General features: G+C 28.9%; 4 protein-coding genes across 7 annotated transcripts; 1 reads left to right on the top strand and 3 right to left on the bottom strand.

The window, feature by feature from the left end:
• Nucleotides 1-215: 215 nt before the first annotated feature.
• On the bottom strand, nt 216-8,794 carry LOC107071615 (tripartite motif-containing protein 2). 2 transcript variants are annotated; one of them, XM_015330762.2, is made up of 11 exons: nt 8,193-8,794; nt 5,523-5,685; nt 5,275-5,448; nt 4,932-5,135; nt 4,581-4,829; nt 4,293-4,479; nt 3,759-4,195; nt 3,450-3,632; nt 3,258-3,365; nt 3,042-3,180; nt 216-2,972 (listed from the first exon to the last, which is right to left on the bottom strand). In XM_015330762.2, the coding sequence occupies exons 1-11, from the start codon at nt 8,210-8,212 to the stop codon at nt 2,734-2,736; spliced, it is 2,103 nt and encodes a 700-aa protein (XP_015186248.1). In that variant the 5' UTR covers nt 8,213-8,794; the 3' UTR covers nt 216-2,733. The 2 variants fall into 2 exon arrangements, with proteins under 2 accessions (XP_015186248.1, XP_015186247.1); XM_015330761.2 differs by lacking the exon at nt 8,193-8,794 and adding an exon at nt 6,211-7,871.
• Nucleotides 8,795-8,939: 145 nt separating this feature from the next.
• Nucleotides 8,940-12,116, bottom strand: LOC107071602 (chymotrypsin-1). Its single transcript, XM_015330729.2, has 5 exons — nt 12,050-12,116; nt 10,789-11,001; nt 10,477-10,673; nt 10,190-10,327; nt 8,940-10,009 (listed from the first exon to the last, which is right to left on the bottom strand). Exons 1-5 carry the CDS (start codon nt 12,114-12,116, stop codon nt 9,869-9,871), a joined length of 756 nt encoding a protein of 251 aa, XP_015186215.1. The 3' UTR covers nt 8,940-9,868.
• A 431-nt stretch (nt 12,117-12,547) lies between these two features.
• LOC107071616 (uncharacterized) lies at nt 12,548-17,409 on the top strand. The gene is made up of 6 exons (XM_015330763.2): nt 12,548-14,891; nt 15,217-15,355; nt 15,453-15,608; nt 15,704-15,964; nt 16,111-16,280; nt 16,511-17,409. Exons 1-6 carry the CDS (start codon nt 14,667-14,669, stop codon nt 16,721-16,723), a joined length of 1,164 nt encoding a protein of 387 aa, XP_015186249.1. The 5' UTR covers nt 12,548-14,666; the 3' UTR covers nt 16,724-17,409.
• On the bottom strand, nt 16,907-25,218 carry Dpp10 (Dipeptidyl peptidase 10). Of its 3 annotated transcripts, XM_015330759.2 has the most exons (17): nt 25,095-25,218; nt 24,476-24,775; nt 23,101-23,259; nt 22,875-23,027; nt 22,647-22,774; nt 22,340-22,551; nt 22,088-22,251; nt 21,779-21,882; nt 21,457-21,577; nt 21,144-21,379; nt 20,766-21,067; nt 19,582-19,751; nt 19,362-19,504; nt 19,095-19,289; nt 18,852-19,012; nt 18,475-18,686; nt 16,907-17,593 (listed from the first exon to the last, which is right to left on the bottom strand). In XM_015330759.2, exons 2-17 carry the CDS (start codon nt 24,506-24,508, stop codon nt 17,450-17,452), a joined length of 2,637 nt encoding a protein of 878 aa, XP_015186245.1. In that variant the 5' UTR covers nt 24,509-24,775; nt 25,095-25,218; the 3' UTR covers nt 16,907-17,449. The 3 variants fall into 3 exon arrangements, with proteins under 3 accessions (XP_015186245.1, XP_015186244.1, XP_089029612.1); XM_015330758.2 differs by lacking the exon at nt 25,095-25,218 and having other exon boundaries at nt 23,101-23,262; nt 24,476-24,769; XM_089173486.1 differs by lacking the exon at nt 25,095-25,218 and having other exon boundaries at nt 17,529-18,367; nt 23,101-23,262; nt 24,476-24,769.
• Nucleotides 25,219-25,679: the final 461 nt, after the last annotated feature.

Below are 25,679 nucleotides of genomic sequence, written 5' to 3'. Positions count from 1 at the left end.
ACTGAACTTTGGTAATTTATAACTATTTCAGTTTATACTCTATATCATAATATCATATATTTGATTTATTTATTCCTGATTAGGAACCAAAGTATATGTATCATAACATATATTAAGTTACGTTTTTCAACTATTAAGTTTTGATCGTGTGCCACAATAACTGGCAACTTTAGCAATCATTAAAAGTTTATTATTTTTTTTTTATAATAATTACCTAATAACTTGGCAAAATATTATTCTATAATATTTATAATAAAAATAAATCGGAGATTCTAATGTAAGTCTATTTCTGTGCATGCTAATCACATTAGTAATTTCAGCATATGTGAAAAAGTAATGCATTACTCAAGAAATTTTATGAATTCTTTTCTACACGTATTATATGCCAAGTTTAGCAACATATTAGACTATTTATACATTTTATAATAATATTGTTCATAAGAATAGTAAATGATTCTCGATACATAAAAACAAATGTAAGAATAGATTACATACAAAATTTACGTGTGTGATAAATGCACATAACAACAAAAATCTTCCTCTATCTATTTCTCAAGTGGTCGCACCTAAATATATTTCATTTTAAGGATATGTACTAGTATATATGTGATATAAAATATTCTAATTGAAATAATATTTTTGCAAATGAAACACAAATTATTTAATAAAGTTTAAATAAATTTTAATTTGCACATAAAAAAAAAAAAGAAACATAGAGCAAGGGATGACAATTAGAGCAATATTATTAAAAATTATAATGACTTTGCATATTCTATTTAGAAAATTCAAAATATCAGTATGCGGTAAAAATATAAGAATTGTATAGACATATCAAAAGAAATATTTAGTATAATAAACTGATATATGCTTTTTGTATACCTAGGTGCAGAGTATTTCTTTTCATATTTACATGTATTTTTACATGATACTATTTCATATATGTAAAATAATTAAATTTTTGTATTTGGTAGATTAATAAGAAATCAATGAAGCGCGAAGGTAGTTTTAAGAAAAAAAAATTGTTTAATTATTATTTATTATTTCAAATTAAACAATCTAAAATTTAATTACACAAAATTTTCGTTTGTTCATATATTATAGTCTTCAGAGAAATTATAAGTAGGGTAAACAATTAGTTAAATATATAGTTTTTCGATCTATATATGGATGTGTTTGATGTACATCTTTTTTTTTGCATTTACATGTTATTGTAAATAAAATTATCTGTACCTAGGTATTTCAATAATAAAAGTATATATTTTTTAAGTAAGGTATCTATATAATATAAAACTTGTTACTTAATATAAACTTGTAAAAAAGAGTATTATAATCTAGAATTAAATCCTATTAAGTGTCATGATTAGTAAAAAGTCATAAATTTCAATAAAATTAGAAGTTCATTATAATGTAAGATATATTTTTCTATATCGTTTCATATGAGATTAGAAATTCTTATATTTTATTTAATATCTTTTTTAATAACAATTAAAATGTAATACTGTACAAATCAAATTGTAAGATACCTTTTCGTGTTTATATTCAAATTCTATTATCTATTGTTATAGCAAATTATTTTTAAAAATGTCAGTCTACTGAAACTTTATATGCAAAAGTTATAAAAAAAAAAAATTTTTTTAATAAATAACTGTACACATTTTCAAATCACAGGTTTAAGATCAATAAATGAATAATGAAAATGTAATAATAATTTTACTAAATATAGATTAATGATTTTTTAAAAGATAACTTTATCTGTACTAATATTAATTTTACTAATTGTAAGAGAGATTTGTTGTTTTTCGAGGCCTTGATTGCTTTATATTAACAGAAAAGATCAAGCTTTGGTGTGTAAGTTGCTTATATAGATGTATTCATATGTACAGAAGTGTTATAATTATAACATACTGATATTTCTGTACGATACATACAAAAAGTAGGAAATTCTGTTTAAAAAGTTAATGTATCCTTTTTAATATCATTTCAAAATCAAGCAAAATATTTTGATAATAAAAGAAAAGAAAAGAAAAGAAAAGCTAAAAATAAATTATAATATATATTAAACTAAATGTAAATATGATTAGTTAAATAAGATATGGGACTGTTGAATATGCTTCACTCTGAGCTAGAAGTAATGCAGTAGGGCAGTGTCATATTACTATTTCAAATATGGTTAATACACATCAAAAGTTGGTGTGTATAACAATAATGTTATTGTAATACTAATTATTAATTATTAAGTTGTGAATTTCCTAAATATAAATAATTTTGTTTATATGAAACGTCTTATGATTTGTTCAACTATACATTGAAAAATGTAATTATTATGCCTGAATTTATAAATCATTATTACTTCTATAAATGAGATATACAACAAAAAATGTAAGGTTTTAAAAGAATAAATAAGCTTAATTGCTCATATAATGTAAGTACAGAGCATTCAAAATTAATATGCCACATTTCGTAAGATATTAGTAGAAAATTTATCAAAGCAAGTCAATAAAAATGTAAATTAAGTTACAAATTAAATATATGTAGATTCGACCATTAGACTCGCCTTATATAATTATTTACAAAGCCGACTAAATTATAAAATCCGTATCAAAACTGTCATTATATGATTAACATTAGAATTTTAAAAGCTATTAAACTAGAAACTAATAAAACTGTAGAACATTTGGCATATTTATAATTTTATTCAGTCGCGAAGTGAAATTTCTTAATTAAGAACAAGTTTTACCAATATCTATATTTTTTTATGCAATCGTTACCCAAGTCAACCACGACTAAATGATTGTCTGCTAGTACCGCAATGCCTGATGGACGTCGTAATTTTGAACTATGAGAATCAATTTCAGTTAAAATATTACCTCCTCCCAGCTTTAAGACTTGAATGATGCTTCGACCTTTATCTGTACGAGTAGCAAGTATTCTGCCTTCTGCATCTACTGTTATACCACCATATATGCCTCTATCTATTGGACATATAATATATAAATATATATAAAGTAATATTTAAATGTAATGAAACAAAATATAACTACTTTTTCCTTCAGCATATATTTCTTCAGAGAAATCGCCCTTAGCAGAAAATACTTGAATTCGACTATCAGCAACTAAAATTTCTCCAGCAGGACCAACAGTTACAGAATTAATTAATTTAAAGGTGCCCCTTTTTCCAACCTGTTTATTAGTAATTTATTTTGTATAAAATATGTTTAATAAACATAATGATCTACCTTATAAAGCTATTAACTAACCTGAAATAGTATTTTACCATCAGAATCAAATACAAAAACACAACTTTGTCCATTATCAGCAACAAGTATATGTCCATAACTTCTATCTACTGCTATATCAATTGGTTCCTATATAAAATAATATTATTTATAAAACATAATAATATATTTATTAAGAAATTACATATATAAAATATAAAGAAATGTACTAACTTGAAAGGTATTATGAGAGAAAGATCGAATTGTATCACCTAGTGTACTCATTTCTGTGATTCTTCGTGTCCTCCAATTAACAACTACAAGACCTTGCTGAGATATGGCGATTCCTGTACAACTACGTCCTTCTAAGCCTTCATTAATTATATGTCTTTGAAATTCTAAATCACTATCTAGTACCTGTCACAATAAATAGAAATAAATTTTTAAATAATATTTAGAGATGTTATGTTTTGTTAAAATCAAAATCACAAAAAGATTGAATCAATGACAGATGAATTATATAAATCTAAAACATACACGTACCTTTATTCGTGAATTGCCAGTATCTAAAATATAAACATTTCTATTATCATCTATTGCAACTCCAACTGGCTGATGAAATTCATTTTCAGCATTTCCTCTTCTTCCATAGACTCTAACTGGCTCATTATGTTCCGTGGCATCGAAAAACAATGGATAATCCTTAATAGGTCTTTCAAATACAGATAATTTTAAAATGTAACGACTAGCATATGGTGGCCTAAATAGTACTTCGTAAGTACCATTATCCAAGTCTTTAACTTCAGTTTCAATTGATTGACTTTGATTATCTGATTGAATATTATCTGTTAGCATTAATTCTGCTCCAATAGGATCTCCTCCAACATTACGTGGATGACCATGGTAATCAACTGTTTCAACTATAACAACTCCTTGCAGTTTAACTATTACTGGATCTTTAAGTCTAGCTCTACATAAACCTGTTAAATAATACAAATTAAAATTTATTTGATATAATAGTTATGTTGAATAGTAAATAACAAATATTATATTCTATAATAATCAATGATAAACTACCAGGTAATGTTGTACTGGAACGTATTCTTCCTAAGTTATCAAGAGCTTTCTCTAGTTCAGAAGATGCATTATTATGATTAAATTCAAATGTGATAAAAGCATTCTCCCTTGGTTCACTAAGTGCTATAGCTGCATCAAGTTGATCGGATAAACTTCCAATTCGTTGCGTTATATTTTGAACTTCGATCTATTGAAAAAGGTTGACATTTGAACAAACAAATGATAAAAAACAAATACTTTTTATAGATACATTCAATATAAAAAAAATAGTCGTGTATGTGTGTATACTTGATATTGCAATCCTTCACATTCTCTTTCAACTTTATTTTTTTCCGCTTCTATTGCAGCATGTTGTTCTTCGAGTACCCGTTTTTTATCTCTAACAGCAGCACTAACGGCAGCTTGTAATTCCACACGACGTTTTTCTACTTTAGAAATAATATCCGCAAATTCGGCATCAATAGCGTGTAAACATCTTTCCATGGAAGCATCTAAACGTTGAAGTTCTGTGCTCACAGAATCTTGAGCCTGTGTCAACTTAAATATACCTGTATATTAACAACTTTCTACTTTATCATACAACAATTACATTAATAATTTAAAAGAAAAAAAAAAACAATAAAATATACAATTCTCTACCTTAGATATACATTCATTTGCTTTATAAAGTAGAATTTCAGACATTCGTTTTATTGCAATGCTAAAAGGAATAATTGTATGTTCTGTACAGCCTGGTGATGTACCTGCGTGTGTACCACTTGTACATATTGTACAAAAAACTGTATCACAAGTTTCACAGAATAGTAATTCTTGATTTATATGTACTGAACACTTTGGGATAACCTACAATGAATAAGCATATATATTTATGAAAGCAATTAATATGATATTCTAGTTAATTTAATGCTAGGAGTATTAATCCATTTTTTAAATTTATGCTAATTTATAAAGAAGAATATGTAATAAATACAATATATAATACCTCTCGTCTTTGTCTCGACATGAGGTCAAGAAGTTGATTGACAAGAAAACTAGGGGGTAATGCAGGAACTCCTCCACGAGGGATAGTTATTAATTCTCTACAAATTGGACATCGAAATGCTCCAGTTTCTCTTGTTTGTGATGCAGCAATTCTTGTTAAACAATGTAAACATACCTAGAAATATATAAAAAATATTTAAAACAAATTTTAAAATAGATTTGATTAATTTGATATATTTAAATACATACTGTGTGAGAGCATGGTAATAGTTTTGGAGTATGTTCTCCACCATCATAAACACATAAACATGTCCCACATGTTAAGAAACTTTCATTAAAGTCTTCATAATTTATACTAACTGTTTCTACAAGCATGGAGCTCATGCTGACCATCCTCTCCCCTAGCCGTGTCCTAAAAATTACAGAGAATGATAAAATAGTTTTTACAATAAATATAGGAAGAAGCTATTTTACTTATTATAAATATTTAAAAATTATACTTATTATATAGGTATCATGTTAGTTGGATGAAATTAAAAAATATTAAGGTATGAGTATATTTCTCTGATTTATTTCAAAATAGATAATAAAATGCACATGCTTATTATTTGTATTGTACTATTTATATATGCATTAATTTTATTTTTATTATACAATTTCTGTTGTTATTTACTTCTTAAATACATTTTTTTTATTCAGAAATATTTATAACTCCAATGACAAATATATATATATATATATACATATATGCATAAGTTATTTAAATTTTGAAGTAAAAAATTATCAACTGGAAGGTTTAGCCAAAGATTCACTTGTAGTTTCGTTGAGAAATATATATATATTAGAGGTATATTGGAGGTAAAGACGCTTGGCTGAAAAATATCAAAAATACAAAAAATGCAATAAAAATAAATCCAGTTAATGTTAGTAAACTCACTGTACAGCTAGACGTAGTGCGTCCATAATGGAGTTTGGATTGTGTTATGTATTTTTCAGATGAATATTATGCATCTATGGAAGTGTCTCTATATGGCACACGTTTTTGAAAACATGTGATAGGTCACTACTGTCCAAAATATTTGATTGGACAGAAGTGAAATTAGATAAACACTGAATTTACAAAGTGTTAGCTGTCATTTTATCCGTCACTTACTGTCGTCACTAACTATCATTACACACACACATACACACACATCCACACAGAACACACACAAATTCATCTTTTCTTTTCACACACAAATTTTGTATCAATATAACAATTGTTTTACATTTCAATCAAAAAATCAAAGATCGATCGACGATCTACTAAATTGGCAAATTAAAAGACGCAAATCTCAACACGTGCTATCATCCAAATAGAAACAAGATAGAATTTACTTAGCGATATTTGAGAAATAGCCATGATCGTTTTTTTTTATATCAAGATGTTTCTTTCTTCCATAGAAAACCAACCAATTGCCAAACGATTCACAGCATAAACTTAACACAAAGTACACCGCATCTCCCAAACAAATAAATGGTACGTTTTATGTGCTCATCTGAACGTATATTATTCTTTATCCCTTTCCTTCTTTCCTTTTTCTCTCTGTGTCTCTTTTTCTTTGTGACAGATGAATAATTCTAAGCGAGTACACGTTCGGACTTCTTCAACGACATTTGCACTAGTAAGGAAGCCGTACGAGTAACACAAAGAGCGCCGATCCGAAGATTCGCTGCGATGCACCCATTGTTGTCTCTCAGCTCACTCTCCTTACAGATCCTTTATTCTGGATCAGACGGACCAACCTGACTATATAATATTTCACATACCCTTACAACCTATCTTTTTTAAAATCTTCTCTTTTCGATGTCATTATTCACTGATTTATTATTATTTACACTTATCGATATCATTTTCAATATTTCTACTTCTTCCTCCTATTCGCTTGTCATTATCTCCTTGTGTGAGTTATTTATCTTCTCTCTCTCTCTCTCTCTCTCTCTCTCTCTCTCTCTATCTCCCTTTCTTTTAACTCTTTTTTTCTTTCTCTCTTTTTTTTTTTCTCTCATTTTTTAGCTCCTCATTATATATATATATGTTGCATTCATACTATTAACATATTTTTATTTTATTAAGCCTTCAATTAAACTTTATATTTAATGTTTTTTTTTTGTTATTTGTAAATTTTTTCTTATTTTTTGAGAACGAAGCATATAAATACATTGGATGTTATTTGTATGCATGTAGATATATAATATATTTAAATAACGAAAAGCTTGGAAAGGTATCTTCGTTTAGAAGTGCATTGACGAGAAGTTTGGCGTAGAACGAAAGAAAACAGTACAGCGGGAAATAATAGAAACCTGTTACGCGCGAAATTGAAACGTAACGATTCTTACGTATATGAAATGTCGTTCTTAAAATGTTATTTTGTTTCTTTATAAGTTAATTTTAATTCGTTTTTTTTAAACAAAACATAATTTAATTATTATTAAAATACATAGTTCGTGTAGCAGATATAAAATTATACGTAGAGATTTATACATTTGTCATTATTTGTTTAAATTATAACAAACGTATAAATTTATTCCAATATTTAATTGTAAAAATAATTATATTAAAGAAAAGAAACATTATTTATGAAATAAAAATATGCTAATGAAGCAGATATTTGTATTCAATACGCAATACTATTTTACATAGATATAATGGTCAAATTAATATCAGTATGCTACTTGCAATCATTAATAAGAATATGCAAATACATGACAAGAATTATCAATATAATCCTATTGATTTATATTAAAACTTTCTTAATCTAAAGCGATCATACGATAATAAATTTATGATAATATATATTTTATAAATATATGGTATATTATACGAAATAACACGCGATGTATAATACTATGATTTTAATACTTTTTTTTAATACTTACATGAAGGGACAGCAGCTCATATAGACTTCGTTAATATTCTCAATTTTTAATATTATCTTACGCACTTTTCTATATGGTTTGTTTACAATGTAAACATTAAATTTTTGCTTGCACGATGTTCATTTCTAATCCATTTTTAATCGTATCGTTGATTTTATTCAAAAAAATATTGATATATATATATATATATATATATATTATATTAATATTATATAATTATATATAATATTATATATATATAATTATAATATTTAAGCAATGTTAACACAGGATTTGTAAGCATGCGAATTTCAATTTTATTTTCACTTGTTTGTGCGATATGAAGAAGAATACTTTGAATTTTCTTCGATTAAGCACACAAAAAGATACGACTTAAATCTTGTAATATTATTTAAGTTTTACGGAAAAGGACAAATTGGTAAATTATCATCATCATCATCATTATCATTTTCTTTGTCATCATCATTTCCATTATCATTATATATAGTATTAATAATATAGAAAGAAACACTAAATGAACTCGCAATATTTGGTGATCCTTTAGTCGTAAATACACTCTGAATGCACTTGTTTCTTTTTCATTGTTTTTTTCTCCTTTCTACAATGTCAATAAAAACTTCCTTATGTTATTTTATAATTTACAAAATTCGATGAACTTCATTGGTGTTTTTCTAAATTTTTTTTTTTTTAATTTGTTGGTATTGCATTAAAGTCAAAATGAGGATTTTCCAATCAGATCTTGTGCCACGTTCATTGGATTTTTCCTTTAACCATGGATGACAGTCGAGATTCGAGTTAGGTTGACACGACAGAAGGGAACGTAGCACTCCTCTATCGATTTTCTTTTTGTCTTTGTTAGTAGCGAAATATGAAGGGAGTCACACAGCAGGTTTAATTGTCATTTTCATTAGTTAACTTTTTTCATCTTTTTCTCTTTTTTCTTTTCTATTTCTCTCTTTCACTCTTTCACTCTTACTCTCACTATCTCTCTCTCACTCTCCCTCTCTCTCTTTCACTCTCTGACAAAATGTTATAAACGGCACGAGACCTCAAGCCAAGTCTTGGAACAGCCGGGGGATGAAAACACGCCCTCGAAACTGTCCTTGTAAATGACGGGGCATGCGCTGTTTTATTTAGGTCATACACTACTTGATGGACTCACGATCGTATCTATGCGAATTTTTCTAACTAGTGCAAATAATTGAAAGTATTTATCGCATAGAGTCAAAAAGCAACCTTTAATATCATATCCATTAAGATTTATATACTAAACTAGTATTTATTGGAAGAAACTAAAGAAAATATATTGTTTTTATTGTTAATAAAACTTTATTATCACTAAAGATTTAAATACGCTTATGATTATACATGATATGAGATAAAAATGGATTAGCAAACACCTGTTATAATATTTTCGATTATTGCTATCCTATCGATGAAAATTTACAAATATCTAGGCACGATCGAGTTTCGATCATTTAATTATTATGTTTATCAATGATGATTATCTTAAATGATGTATATGTATATTGTAAATGATGATAATCTTATAAAAAGATTAAAGTAATTATTATATGGCTTATTTTTAATCAGTTCGTGCAGAATTTCATTATTCTAATTGTCTTATATGTTGCAACAATATCAACTGTTAAGAATTGTATTTCACTAATACGAAGTTAACTAATATGTGATTTAATCCAATCTATATAACTGTAAATTTTTGTGTGAACATCTGGAAATCCTTTAGCGCACGGTGTAACCCAAGAGGCTAAACCTATTTGCACACCATCTAAGACAAGCGGACTACCAGAATCACCCTAAAAGTAAATTATTATGATTTTAATGATTGATAAAAGAAATTATACGCTATTTAAAAATTTTGTAAAAATTTAATTCTAATGTTCATTCTCTCAAATTATTTTTATACATACGATATGTATTTTGTGAAGTAAATTAATAAAAAAACAAAGTATACAATAATGATTGAAAATACTTACATAGCAAACACCATATGTATAGCTATTATCTGTACAAATATTGGCCCTTGTAATTGATGGATATATCATCTTGCATTTCGAGAATTCAACAATTTTTAAACTTATTAGTTGCATCCAATTTGTGCTTCCACCCGTTCTCTAAAAATTCAATATTCTTATGTAAAATAAATGTTTTATTTATTTAAACAGTAATCGCCAAAGTGAGATATTATGGTTCAATAACTGATAAATAAAGTTCAATGATATTTTCAATGTTTGTATTTTTGATTTGTGATGATCGCCGTTACCGTGGTATCTCCCCAACCAGTGAATATTGCAGTACGATCCGTCTCATCGATGTCTTCATCTGGGAGTCGAATGGGTCTGATTGCGTTAGAATATTTAAATCTACCAACAATTTTTAAAAGACCAATGTCATTTAAAATAGGTCCTATTTGATACTCCGAATGAACGATCATTTCTTTCACATCGTATGCAATGCCACCTACAAATTAAAAATTACAATAAACATTGAAAATGAAAATAATGTTGATTAAATATTAACATAAATGTTACTTATAATACGTGTATAGAAAAGATCTAAGAAAAGATTATTTTACCTGATAGAACACTATTACTGCCAGCTACTACAAATGTATTCCTAATATTACGAGTATTAAGACAATGAGCTGCTGTCAAAATCCATTGATCAGTAATAATTGATCCTCCACAAATATGAAATCCGTATAATCGTATGGATACGTGATAAGGAAATGCATTGTCATCAGCATCCTTTCCTCCGATTACTCTACTAGAGAGTGGTATAGCACTAACTTTAAAAGAAAACAGTTATTTTTCGTATTTAATAAATATATGTACATATATGTTATATAAAATATATTTAAATCTCGATATATAGATAAAGTCAATTAAATATATTAAATTTGATAAATATTATAATTTAAATAGGAAAATGTAGTTTATGATAATAAACAGTTTATTAAAATAGAATTTTCTACTTATCAATTCATAAATTCCCTTATAAGTCACGATAAAGTTTCTATTTTGCTAAAATTTTTTTTTATCAATCGCGATCGCTGTTTCTTAATACACTTATACACTTTTATATGTACATAAGATTTATTATTATTAATTAGATTTAATCGGAATCATTAGTTACCAGTTGCGTGGACTGTGAGAACGAAGATGAAGATCCTATAAGCCATTTTGTTTTACGAATAAAGGAGTCTTCACGATCATATTTATACTTGCATTTATCAGATGTGATATTTACGATCATGAAATTGGCTCTTCTGTGAATCAGGTCGTTCGTCATACGATATATAAGCTTACGGTTTTCTTTACACAGTTAAGTGTTGTAAAAAAAAATAAGTTAAGAGTTGATTAAATATTGATCGCACTGATATTAATTGTTGTCATAATTGATAGTACGGTACATTTAGCTGAATTTAAATCGTATTATTATTTAGACTTTCGTATATTTTATGTATCTAGTATATATATATATATATGTATACAAATTATTCATTGCTGAATAATCAGAATTAAAAGATAGTTTTAAAATTGATAATTGATATGAGTATCTATGAAATATTAAAATAACAAGACAATTTGTAAACATTTCATCTATAAAATAAGAAGTGCAAGCATTGAACCATGGCAATGAAAGACTTCAAGAATTGGAACAATTGTTGTATAATCTTTTATTTTAATGAATATACAAAATTAAATATTATGCTTACGATCGATGTGAATACGAATATCTACTTGTACAAGGAATCTTCTACAATAATTTATAATATCTGTGAGTAGTTGTGACGTACAGATAAACGCGCGTCGATGGTACTAAAGATTATGTACATGGACGATTTTCGACATTGATATTTGCTGATATGCAAGTTTCTAAGGAAAATCTTAAGATGTGCATTATGGTTTTCATTGAAAATACATGCTCATTTATAATGTTCAATAATATTTTATTACTTTTATTTCGTATCAACGAACAAATTATAAAAATATTATTTACATCTAGGAAAATGTTAAGGTTTAACTATACAAAACAGGACGCAGTTCTATCAAGAAGAAGAAGAAAAAGAAGAAGAAGAAGAAGGAGAAGAAAAATGTGTACAGATTTTAACCCAAATTAAAAGAAAATATTTTTAGATATTGCTATTATACTTATACATTTCAAAAATGTTTTAATATCGGCATACCAAATTGATAACATTGAAAGACGATCAAATTTAATCGGATAAGTTAAAAGATATCTATAAGATCTAGGGTATAGCCGTTGTTATCGTAATCTTTGTATGATCGAACGTTAATATATATATATATATATATATATATATATGAGAAAAGAATAAAATTTTGACAGGAGAGTAAGTTTCGTAAATACATATATACCGTTTCGGGAACGTATTCTTTGCCATAATAAATGCGACGAAGAAGCAAGGATGCGAAGACTCGCTCTCAGGCCTTACACACTTAAAGCTGTTCGCTGTACGCGAAGAAAAAGGAAAAAAGGAAAGAAAGAAAGAGAAAAAAAAATAAAAGTTACAAGAGAAGAAAAAAATAAGGAAAGGAAATAACGAAAAGAAAAAGAGTTAAAAGTTGCACTCGCGTGCATACATTGGTGAAGGGGAGAGAGTCGTAGTAAATATTCGGCGCGCTTCTTTATTTATGCGATCTTCAGCAGTTTTCACCCTATTACAACTGCCGAAGCCACCCTGATGGATGAATAAAAGAATGCGCTACGGACTCGATAACGAGCAGAACGAAGAGGAAGAAAGAAAAGAGAGATGTATAAGGGTGGGGAAAGAGAAAGGAGCTGAAGGGTGGGCAGATAAAGAGTAAGAGAAAAATAAAAAGAAAGAGTGAGAAAGGATGATAGAACGTTGGCAAGGCGAGGCAGGTTGGCGAAGACGTTGGTAGGACAAACTTGAAAGAGGAGTAACGAAAAGAGAGAAAAGAAACGGCCCTGTTAACTGGAATCGGTAGGGAGGCAAGGTGAAGCGGATAATCACGAAGAGAGAGATGGGCAGAAGCAGGCAGAGACAGGTGCCCATTCACGCACGTGTGTTCTCTTTTAAGCGGTACTGTAGATGATGCTGGAAAGACGAAGAAGACCACGAGGAGGACCGGCCGGCTTCCTTGTGTCGGCGAAGGATACTTACATTCACTCTACAATCATGCCACACTTGCGGCTCAACGAACATAGTGGGGCAAAACTCCAACGGCGTAGTCTTCATCATCCGACTTTCTTAGAAAATTTGATACAATTACTTTTCATACTTGTTACGTACAACTTTTAATTCATCTTCTCTTTTACATCTTATTATGAGACTAAGTTCTTTTTAAATAATTTCAAGATTAATTTTTCAAAGATCTTTAATTGACAACGCGATGTATTATGATATTGTATTTAATAATAAGTTTCTTACCATTTTAACATAAGTTGTATACATGGAACTAATTTCGTATCAACTACAACTCGGTGAACGATAACATTCCAACTATCTACTACATACGCAGATATTTCTTCTAACAAGTTCCTTATATCAGCGATTTTTTTGTATACAGTGTCATCTTTCTACCCATGTATAACATGTTGTACGGAAAATATGTAGGCGTTGAAGTCTCCACGAATACCTGTTCATGATCAAAGTTACATTGCATTACGGTTGCGTTAGAACTTGGTAGATATATAACTTTTTAATCATTTTGTTAAACGTTGTATCTTGTTGTTAAATAAAAATGGTATGCATGTAAGAATTCTAAGGATTACCAAAAAGCTTACAAAAATGAAGACATTTGCGAAGACTAATTCGCGACTACGCCGCTGATCTGGACCAAAGGGGCCAGGACGAACGATGGGTGGGAAAAGAAATGGAGAAGGGGAAGGGCTACCCATTCGGTAGCAAATGCTGGTAAGCCGTCGCAAGGTCAAGATCAGTTGGTTAATCTCAGCCAGTCAACCAAGGGTCTTGCACCTAACATAACGAACGACCTGATTCTTCGCGCTTCTAACGTCATCCGAGTTTCTACGAGTCTAACATTTTATTGTAGTTAAAACGATTTAGTATAGTGATTCCAAAATAGATAAATATTAAAAAGAATTAAAATTATTTCGAGTTACAGTGAATAACAAATTGAATAATATTAATTAATTATTTGATGATTTTACTCAATAAACACAGATTATTTTAAAAAATTGCTGATTATGTTGATCCATCAACGATCTTGTATATATGTATATGTAGAATAATCAAAATACCAGCGTAAGTCTTACGAGTTATCATAATTAATCCAGTTAAAGTAAAAAGAATTCGTCTGGTTGAAAGATATTTTCTATTTTTCGTTTTCTATAAAACAGGAAATCACTCTTTGCGCGTGAAGAACTTCTTCGTGAAGTGTTTACGGTAGAAATTAAAACAGTAGTGAAATTCTTCAGTACATATTTAGTGGGTTTTCTGTTATGGAAACTTGCGTACTGATACCGAAAGAGTTCTCGTTAGTTCTTGCCAGTGATCAGTCCGCATGTAAAAATGTTTATAAAAATGATTCGGACTCGTTTGTTACAAATCTACGAATATCGGTGTGGTCTAATGTCTTCATTCCATTGGGCACACTTATCTATCCATTTCAGGGATCAATTAGGTTTGATAAAATTGATCTGTACTCTCTTCTCGATGACAACGACGTAAGTATACGTCTGCCTTTTGATTTTTTTTGTTTTTGCATCTTTTCATTCTCTATAAAGACAGATTATTAATGTAATGTAATTATGCACACATCCGAATAACATATTTTAGTACGTTTGTAGTTATATCTTTCGAATTAATTCTTTTATAATGAATCGAAACAACTGCAGTTATTATTCGAGCATTTTTAAATATTTCTCATACTGCAATTGGAAGAAACGTTGATAAGTCTTTGATGTCGTTTTTCCCGTGCGATTACATTCGCTACCCTCTTAGCGTACTATGACGAGCTGCTAGCTGCCTATTAAAGCGATCCGCTTTTAGATCAGACGCGAGTACGGTTGCTATGACGAAGTCTTTTCGAACTACAATCTTAACAAGCGTCAGTGTAACTGGATAAGGTTTCTTCATATCATTCAAGCAGATGACGAACAAGTTAATCTTATTGGGACGAAGGTAAAGGGTAAGTCATGCGTTCATTCATTACCATTTCTTTAAACGTTCATAAATAATAATTATATCTTCTTAAAATTGTTCAATGATTCGTAACGTTATTTTAGGTGAGCCGATCTTTGAAGTTATCAAAGATGTTCAACCAGATACTGAATTAATAGCTTGGTTTCCACCAGTAACATATCCAGATTTTATTTTTATTTCTCACGATATGTGTATGAGATCTGCACTTTACAGATGTTTGATCGATAGTATCGTAGATGGTGGGTTCAACATTTCTTTGCAAACTTTTTTCCGCAAGACATTTCAATGTTTTCAAAATTAAATGAAAAATATTTGGCAATTTTCAATGTCTTAGAATCACCTTTGGATTTATCCATGGCATTACTTTCTCAACACATATCACCATCGATACAGCACTCTTATTATGAACCTGATGAATATGAATCAACCTCCGAGGAATCATCATCATCTACATTATCATTAGTTGGTGATCATCTTGATTGTAGTATTTTAACCACTATAAAGAGAGGTGACAAAGTACTTTTGCCATGCGAAGTATGTGGTAAATCTTTCGATCGTCCATCACTTTTGAAAAGGCACACTAGAACGCATACTGGTAAGAACATCAATTTAAACGATATATATCTGATGTATTGGGAGAATAAATAATCATTATTTTTTTTCATTACATTACTAGTAATAGTAATCAACATATAATAAGTATTAAATTATATTTTACAATATTCATGTGTTCATTTAAAGGAGAGAAACCACATGTTTGTATGGTATGCAGTAAAGGTTTCTCGACATCAAGTTCTCTAAATACACACAAGCGTATTCATAGCGGTGAAAAACCTCATCAATGTCTCGTATGTGGCAAAAAATTTACGGCATCTTCGAATCTTTATTATCATAGGATGACTCACATCAAGGTAAGAGCTTAATATCTAAAATATCCTAATTATAATAATTTATTGAAATGAATATTGATGACACAAAGAATAATATACAAATGTTAAATAAAAGTATAATTATAAATAAATGAATAGAAAGAGTTACTTAATTTTAAAAAGTAATTTAAAAAAAGCATATGTTTAACGATAATCAGTTCAAGGACAACCAATATTAACCAATATTAATAATTAAAAATTCTACATTACAGGAGAAACCGCACAAATGTTTGCAATGCTCTAAATCTTTCCCAACTCCTGGAGATTTAAAGAGTCATATGTACGTTCATAACGGATTATGGCCATTTAGGTGTCAAATTTGTAATCGTGGATTCAGTAAACCAACGAATCTAAAGAATCATATGTTATTGCATCTTGGAAGATGTTCGAATAAAAAATTCATTGAATCGATTCCAGACTTGTGACTTTTTATGACAGTATATTAGTCACTAGTCGCATAGTGAAAAGGTAATGAATATTTTATTAACGTAATCTGCGCACTTATATTATTTATATTAATTATATTCGATTTTCGGTGCATATATATTTCTCAAACATTATCAAAAATAAATATATTTTTAAAGAAAAACTAAACAATGGAAGGCAAATCGTTGAGCAAATAACGTTTTATTGTTCAAAAAGTTAGTGTTACAAACAACCTTGACGAGGTGCTTAAGTCAATTTGTATTCCATTATTTGCTATTTATTGTTACCTAGAATATCGCATAAGAATTTAGAATTCGACTTTTGCTAACGATAAATAATATAAGTTAATGTACTCAATAACCAATAAATTTAATAAGACAAATGAAGGACAGTTTGTGCAATCGAGACGGACAGTTTGTGCAATCGAGACGAACACTTTGGTAGGCTTAAAGCCAAATGCAATTTTTACGTTGTTATTATCTAAGCGCATTGATTGTAATTAATTTGTTCTTAGAGTTTTTCTTCTTTTTTTTCTTGTTTTTTTTTTGTTACACAATATATCGATGCAAAGTATAAAATTATACGATAATTTTATCTTTTCTTTTGTAATTATTCTGTCGAACTGAACAGATTTTGGAAAATGTATGTATATAGATTGCACTCATTTTTTTTTTTTTTTTTTTTTTTACAACTTATCATGTAAGTACCTATGTATATTTCTTTTTTTAAGCACCGGAACCACCACTGCCAAGTCCTGCTTTCGTATCTGAAGGTATTTGCTTTTGGAAGCAATCTTCCAAAAACTGAGCCATGGATAAGTATAAGTGTTTTTTTACACCCGTTAAAGTATGACTCACATCTGGATACACCTAATGTAGTAAAGAAAAAGAAAAAATAACAGAACATTTTGTACATTTGGACTATAATTCTAGATACGTCAACTTGTTTATATCACACGTAACAAAGTAAGATCTAATGAAAAATAATTTTTATTCACACATTTTCATCGGTGAATAATTTCTTTTCCAGAGCTATACAGTTTATAAATAACACGTGCGATATACAAAGTAGAACGTATCTAAAGGTTAATGTTTATAGAAGTTATTTTTTAAGCGACAGCCGATATCTATCGAGTTCTCATTCAATATTACATCAATTTTATGATCAATTTAATATACATATCTATATATACAAACTTAAATACGTATTCTTTATACTTCTTTTATGACTTCATCATGTCTATATAGATACCGTATGTATATTACGAAAATATTTCCTTTTCATTTAATGTCATTTTACTATCAATTTATTGCTGATTTAGATTCCGTGATTCTATGTCAAAGCTATTGATTGCATATGTAGACTTTGATTTCTATAATCATTTTAATCTCGTAAATACTGTTTAAAGTATATAGTAATAAGTAGGTTTTTCACACATGACTCCGGCTATGTGCTTTATTACTTGTATAAAAGAAAGTTGACTGCAAAAAGCGTAACCACCATGCAATAAATATGCAATAGGCGATATTTAAAGAACTTACTTTTAAATTTTATGTATGTACATATTTGATACTCAAATATAAGAATCCACGATTTTTTCTTTCCATATCATGTCCGATCAGCTTCTTGTTGCATTGTAATTACTGTCAATAGCAATCAGATAATCAACAGATATCGACTGGTATACGATACGAAATTATCGGTGAAAAAAACAAAGAATGCCTTTACGGTCGAAAGGTTGTGAAAATACCTGTTGTCGAAAGAGAATGGCCTTTTTCGCAAGGTGACGCGCAAGTGCCATGGATTGTTGAAATTGAACGTTATCGTCCGCAGTTCCGTGGACTAAATAAAACATTTTATTACGTAGATACTCGATTTTGTTGTAAACATCAGAATCAACGTAACCTTGATAATTAGAAGTAAAGTTTGGTAATCCCATGTATCTCTCGGTATAAGCAGAATCTGTAATAAATTTATTTACGAAACAGCGCCAGATTTAGTAATCTCTTATGATATACGTTAATAGATAATAATAAAGTTTCTTTATAAATAAAATAAACATTGTGTATATTTTAATCGTAATAAAAAAAATACAAAAGCAAATATTGTCGAATATTTTATTTATACCATGGAGTTTCCATGAAACGATAGGTGCCACGCTTATTCCACAATGAAAAACGGTTTGTCCGGGATGAGCTAGAGCTAATGTTGCAACAAAACCACCATAACTCCAACCCCAAATTGCGACGCACCGTTTGTCTATAAAGTGTAACGAATCTCTCAAATATCTAAAACAAAGATTTAAAATACAATTGAAAAAAATGATAAAAACATTTTTACAAAAATTAGATATAAAAATTCGAAACCTACTCCGTAACTTCTAATTGATCAGCTACTTCGGCAGTACCAAGTCTATAATAAACTTCATGAAGTAGTTCGTATCCTTGACCTCCGCTACCTCGACCATCTATCTGAGCTACAATAAAATTTTTCTGACTGGCTAAATATGTATTCCAATCGATTTTAAACATCTCCGTCACCAACTGAGACCCTGGTGCTCCATATCTACACATTTATAAATACAAATATATCGGCATGCGATATTATTTATCCTTTATGCTTATTTGATATACATACACCTGTACAACTAGAGGATAACGCGTGATTTCGTCTTCTCGCAAACCAGGTGGTAAATGTAATCTTACTTGTGCATTGTAACCACCACTTATCTGTACCGGGAACGTTTTCACTTGCGGGAGAGCGATCTTAGATATTTTTTCCTAACAAAATTATTTATATATACATAACAGTAAATATCGGTAAATATTGAAAAAGAGCAATAATAGAGAATACTAACGCGTAACGCTGTATTATTCTGTAGAACAGTCAACAATCGTGGCATTGGCGTATCAATTTTATAAAGTGAGATCGTAGGTATCCCAGGACCAAGACATTCTAGAACGAAGTAGTCCAATCCGTAAGATGGAAAAATGGCGTGATGATATTGACAAGGTGGTTCCTCCAAATCTGAAAAAATATACGTAAAATAATATTAATTTGATTTGATTCGTTTCGATAATTTAACTTGCGTTTTTATGCATAACTATTCGGGACTGGCTTCGTCGCTTCCCTCTTAAGAAAAGGAATCCTACTATACTTATAGATCACGCACTGACACGAAATAGAAAATAGATAGAAAGAGAAATTGAATAGCAATAGTGCAATAAAAATTGAATTTTATACATATATCTATGGACTGTCATAAGCAAGAAGTGCGATTGCTCCTTAATTAGAATAGTAGTCTGCATTCTTTTATTCCACTATTCGATGCATTATAGAGCAGCTTACCCATCATTCAAAATATTCCAGATGTTCGAAGCATGCTAATGTAGAATATATTGGGTGTACCGCAGCTAGTATGTCAGCTTCAAATGGCGGATTCCTGAGATAAAAATCCTTAAAAAAGGGTTGTATACAGTGGATGAAAAATCAACAATTATCGTGACATAAATAATCAAAAACCAATAAATCAGGGTAGAAGCATTCATGCAAAGTAGTATGCAAGAGTTACAGAGCAGTATTGTTGTTCTATTGGATTTGTTTGGTAAGTATATTCAGTAGAGAATTTTTCAAATAATACAAAATAAAGAAAACAAAACTTACAATTAATTGATATTCGTATGAGACTATTGTGTAATTTCTATTAATAAATTGTGTTAATTAATAATTAAAAAGTATTTGTATAATGAATGAAATAAATAATCGAAATAAGGAAGCTAGTATGATTAATATAATTAATAATCGTGTGAAGTGATACACCCTGTATATTCTATATGTCCGTGGATATATGTTATGTGTAAATGTGTGCAGCAGAGTACTAACTATGATAGTTAATTCTACTTTTCCATAACTTAAGTTACTTCTATAATTAACATTAGAAAAATGCATGACAATTATTGAAGAATACAATACACTGTGATAATGAAGAAGTAATATAGAACGCACGCGTTATGAAAATCGCAACAAGTGTTGTGTACTCACTAGAAGCGTGCGAAGCTTTTGATTTCTGCTTTTTCGCTTTTTCTTTTGCACGTCGTTGTTCCTTATCTTCAGGACTTTCCGTTTGTACATCATATTCCTCGTGCAAATTATTTCCCATCCATCCATTACGACGATCCGAAAATGTTGTGTGGTAGCTGCTTTGATTGTTATTTATTTTAGTAAACTGAGCGTTACACGTGATGCAAATTGCAGGATGCGGCGAAATATCCTGAGGTATAAGTGAACTGATCCGATATAAGTGTCTTTGCCCAGGACGCATTGGTGGTATACCTATGAAATATCTGAAAGAATTAAGTAGATTTTAAATTATTTTAAATGCGTAGCTGTTAGTATATTCTATACTCTTCGTTCACATACATGGTATTATTGACTTTATTCCACCCTAATATTTTAACAACTTCTAATCGTCCATGTGTCAAGGATGTCTGTGTCTTTCGAAGTACATTTACTAGTACAATATGCTTAAAAAACCCAGCATGTCCATCTGATACAGGACTGATCGATATGTAACTGCTGCCATTAGTTGAGAATAGTGGTGCCTCTGGTGGTGTGTCAACCCATCCGGGTTTATAACTTTCTATTCTTTGTATCTCCTATCAAAATGTTGTATTATTTAGACATATATGTTAAGTTTCTTTTAATATTAAATACAATTTAAACAATTACAAACCTGACAATGCCACCTAGGACTTTTACAAATTGTTACGACTGAGAGTTCCTGAGTTCTGGTTAACCACGATATACAAATTTCCGTTACTGATACCCACGAAGCAGTAGTAAAATAATGATCTCTATAATAAATGAAATGAAACATTACCATGTGTTTGCCATGAAAATTTATAAACACATTATATGAATATATTAAGTTTTCATTATGGATGAAAATATTGTTATAGAAAAAATAAAGAAGATTCTAAGTATAAATATTATTAAAAAAAAAACTGTATAAAATTTGTAAAAAATTGTTCTAAATCGCTGATAAGTAAACTCACACGTGTTCGATGACAAGGGGTGGTTTCACTACTCTCGTCTGAATATTCTTTAGATCAACAAGATCAGCGACATATAGATTCACAAAAGGATTTGGAGTTCCTGGCTGTAAATTATCATTTTATTCTATTTGCATTTTAACGGTATAATGTAAGAAGAATATTTCACAAAGGATGACATGTGTGATAATAATCATTAAAAAAAAAACAAACATTAATTAATTCGATATAAACTATTTTAATCCAAAAATTATTTCAACGTTGCTATTAAAAAATAATACATGCTATAACTCTTGAAGAAGACTAGTATACCTTAGGATATCTCAAAGATCGTATATCAGGATACAAAGAACTGTTTTCTTCTCCAAACCAAGGAATATGCATTTCTTCAACTAACGAATCATTAAATGATGCATAAAGCATCATATGACCATCGGGTGACATCCAGATTGCTTCGGCGCTATGTAAAATTTCTTCTATAAATAGAAACATTGAAATTTGAATTCTCCGTTCATAATAATCAAAATTGACATTTATGATTAGATTAAATGGAAAAAGATTTGCCTTCGTATAACCAATCTGGTAGACCATTAGATAGAATTCCAGGTATTGCAGTATCAGTTATGCGATAACCCCTGTTACTCAAAGGACCCGTTCTATAATAAATATCATAATCTTGTACCATAACGAGTCCATGGCCACGAGGTGTCCATTTAGCTAACAACAGATATGGATGATTTTCCTTTTCGGGATGAGGTGTCAATGGTATTATATCTCTGTAATAAGAGAGTCTTTGATAATTTATCGATCAAAATATAATTATAATAATGTAAAGACGTTTAATATATATATATATATAACTTATACTAACTGTGTTTCCACATCATAGACTATATATTGAGCTAAATAAGAATATCTAAATAATTTTTTCATATTTTGAGCAAGTAACAAATAATTGTGGTCCGGTGATAGCGAGAATTTGGCAGGATTTAATCTTCTCTGTAATGTAAGTGTTTAACGATTAAAAGGAAATATTTATATAAATATAGATTTGATTTGATTTATAATGATAATATTTTAGTTTTTCATTGAAACTTACAAATGTTTCTTTTGACATCAACCTACGCGATGCTAAATTCGCATCAGATGCATCCATTAAAGAAATACCACCTGAAAAATCCCTATAGCATATATGACGATTGCTCACCCAAGATCCATTAAAGAGCAACGGAGACAATTCACCCGAAAGAAGCTATAAAATAATAATTTGAAATTTATAAATATTCTTCTATACAATCATGAATAGAAATGAACGGATATACAACCTCGGTGAGTTGTAAACGTGAACCACGAACTCTGGGCCCTTCATCAGGTGGTGTGAGTAAAGCAACTGACGTGACAATAAGGGCTAAAACCGCAACGATCACGAGCAAAGCTATTAAAATCCCACGCCAATTCCTTTGATTTGGATTAGCCGACACTAGCTCCTATGACAAAGGCTCTTACTAATATTTCTATTGTTAAACGAAAATTTACACAAGTGTAACAATCGAAGATTTTAATAATTATTTTATTTGAAATATCCAAGATAAATATATTTACACTTTTGTTTGATGAATTTTTTTTATAATATTATTTTATAATGGCAAGGAAATTTTCTTAAATTATTCATATTAAATATAGAAGTAGACAAAAGAGGTAGACAATTATAGCTTTATTGATTTATTGCTTACGTACTAACAGGTGTGATTGCGATTCTTGTCTTTCGAGAAAATAATAAATGTATAATATAATATTCATAAGGAAAAATATCAAGTTAGAGTTCAGTTGAGTTTAGTATGTATGTTAGTCAGCTGCTGTAGCTTAATCGATAGAAGAAGAAGGGCCAGTACAGAATTGTACGTCAGTCAACTCACGCATAAATATGCACTTGTTGTCACCACAGAGGATATGGAATTTTGGAAAAATTATTTTCCAAGTATAAAATTTCAAATTTGAACGAAATGAATCGAATGAAAATTCAAATGTTTCTTTTTGTTTTTTTTTTTTTTTTTTTTTTTAATTTATATTAATATAAAAATATAATTTAAATTATTTTATATTATATTAAATCAATCTTAGTTTAGTATCTATACTAAAAGTTTAAATGATCGCGCGAGTCATTTTTTTTTTTTATAACAAAATCTTTTTCATTTATACTTTTCATCATAAATATCTGTACGTGTAGATATACGAATGTATATTTATATTCGTGTATTTATGACTTTTTTTAAAAGATCAGAAGAAGTGTGACCTTCTCTCTGATGAAACGCGAATTCATTTAGATTTTACATTAAGATTTCATTCATCAACTTCATTGAATTCTTTTACTAAAATATTTGACTTTTAGCGTGATCTGTTATTATTGAAAAGCAATTATTTATATATGTTAAATGAAAAGATACCAAAAATTCTTGATTCTTTACGAAGGGTAACATTAATTATAAAAATGTAAATTGTTTCATGCTAAAAAAAAAAAAAGCTTTAATAAAAAATAATATGAAATTCAGTAACATTACTATAATATAAAAAAAATCGCAAATATCTCTTGTCTTATCGAACGTTAAGTAACTTAAGTTTTGAATGATTCTGATTGATCATTGAAATAAAGCAATGAGAAAATAATTAAATTAGAGTACTTGATTTAAGATAATTAATTACCTCGTCGTCGTAAATATTATCGTGATCTGCCATTAGGAAAGTAGCTCTTGTCTCTCACGTCCACTTCAAAGAGATCAACAGGACAGAGCGATGCTCGTCCTTTATCTTTCGTAAACTTCTGAAATCATCATCAATTTAAAGGCAAACCGTATGATTTTACCTGTTAAAAACACACAGAAGTACACTTTTGTATTTCTCCGTTCCACTTGCAATGTGTGGACCTTTGGCACTGAGGGCAAATCTCTGGATGATGGTCTGGATGCTGCAAGGGCGGAGTTTGCGCGATGCAATACCTGCGCTCTAATGTAAACGAGATAATTCAATGAATTGAAAAATATCCGAAGATTTTTGCAATTTATATATATATATATATATATATATATATATATATGTATATATATTTCTCTTTAGGATTTTCCCAAAGGATTATCCGAATTTTGAACAAAAAATATCGAAAATAAGAAATATTACTCAATTCTATTATAGAATCAATGATCCTACATTGATAAATTTAAAGACTCTAATTAATTCAGATAAAATTATATTAAATAATGTAAATAATAAAATCAATAAAATGTATCATTAAAACACATGCAAGATTCAATATTTTATACTTTACCGTTATATTATTATAAATTTAGCAAAGAATATTTAAATCGAACATACATTTTATTCAGATATTTTACTTTTATAATTCAATTAAATTTGAATAAAACGTGGAAAAATTCGTTCTCCTCAATGAGAAGTTTGTCACTGATTCGACGAGTACTACTTGCGATAGAATCCGTATGCAAAGAAATGAGGTCGTTCAGTCCTACAATTAACTAGCATAGCATGTGCATATATATACATATTTTATGTATACATAAATAATATCAAATATGTACAAATACAAAAATATATATGATTTTTAGATATATGTTATCTTCAATCAAATTCAATATAAATGTGCAATTGTTGTTTTATTTGTGTTTGTACGAAAGGATTACAGGACAAACACACATATATATGTACTTTGCGGAATATTTATCGGTAAGTGATCTTTGTATTATAAATATATACAGTGTAATATAATATTACTCATATATATATATATTATTTTGTATCGATTTATAAATTATAAAAAAATGAATAAACATTTTAATTTAAAAATTTTGTTTAAAAATACATATATAACATTTTGAAGAATAAGAAGAATAAGAAA

The sequence above is a fragment of the Polistes dominula genome, unplaced genomic scaffold (assembly GCF_049000335.1).
Source record: "Polistes dominula isolate Pdom_NZ unplaced genomic scaffold, Pdom_raw_medaka contig_33, whole genome shotgun sequence".
Taxonomy (NCBI): domain Eukaryota; kingdom Metazoa; phylum Arthropoda; class Insecta; order Hymenoptera; family Vespidae; genus Polistes; species Polistes dominula.
Note: the sequence above shows the minus strand (reverse complement) of the source record. Positions and strands in the feature narration are given on the sequence as shown.

What these genes read in the sequence shown, in the direction of transcription:
- Dpp10 (XM_015330758.2), bottom strand. Translation starts at nt 24,508, where the DNA reads ATGGCAGATCACGATAATATTTACGACGACGAG. An exon ending in GTCTATGATGTGGAAACACA is followed by an intron (nt 22,552 to 22,646) that starts GTTAGTATAAGT and finishes CTCTTATTACAG; the next exon opens with AGATATAATACCATTGACAC. An exon ending in GATCTTTGAGATATCCTAAG is followed by an intron (nt 21,883 to 22,087) that starts GTATACTAGTCT and finishes GATAATTTACAG; the next exon opens with CCAGGAACTCCAAATCCTTT.
- LOC107071615 (XM_015330761.2), bottom strand. Translation starts at nt 6,236, where the DNA reads ATGGACGCACTACGTCTAGCTGTACA. An exon ending in GCACTACGTCTAGCTGTACA is followed by an intron (nt 5,686 to 6,210) that starts GTGAGTTTACTA and finishes TGTAATTTTTAG; the next exon opens with GACACGGCTAGGGGAGAGGA. An exon ending in CTGGCAATTCACGAATAAAG is followed by an intron (nt 3,633 to 3,758) that starts GTACGTGTATGT and finishes TTATTGTGACAG; the next exon opens with GTACTAGATAGTGATTTAGA.
- LOC107071602 (XM_015330729.2), bottom strand. Translation starts at nt 12,116, where the DNA reads ATGCACATCTTAAGATTTTCCTTAGAAACTTGCATATCAGCAAATATC. An exon ending in CAGTAATAGTGTTCTATCAG is followed by an intron (nt 10,674 to 10,788) that starts GTAAAATAATCT and finishes TTTAATTTGTAG; the next exon opens with GTGGCATTGCATACGATGTG. An exon ending in CTGGTTGGGGAGATACCACG is followed by an intron (nt 10,328 to 10,476) that starts GTAACGGCGATC and finishes TTGAATTTTTAG; the next exon opens with AGAACGGGTGGAAGCACAAA.
- LOC107071616 (XM_015330763.2), top strand. Translation starts at nt 14,667, where the DNA reads ATGGAAACTTGCGTACTGATACCGAAAGAGTTCTCGTTAGTTCTTGCC. An exon ending in TATTGGGACGAAGGTAAAGG is followed by an intron (nt 15,356 to 15,452) that starts GTAAGTCATGCG and finishes ACGTTATTTTAG; the next exon opens with GTGAGCCGATCTTTGAAGTT. An exon ending in ATAGGATGACTCACATCAAG is followed by an intron (nt 16,281 to 16,510) that starts GTAAGAGCTTAA and finishes TCTACATTACAG; the next exon opens with GAGAAACCGCACAAATGTTT.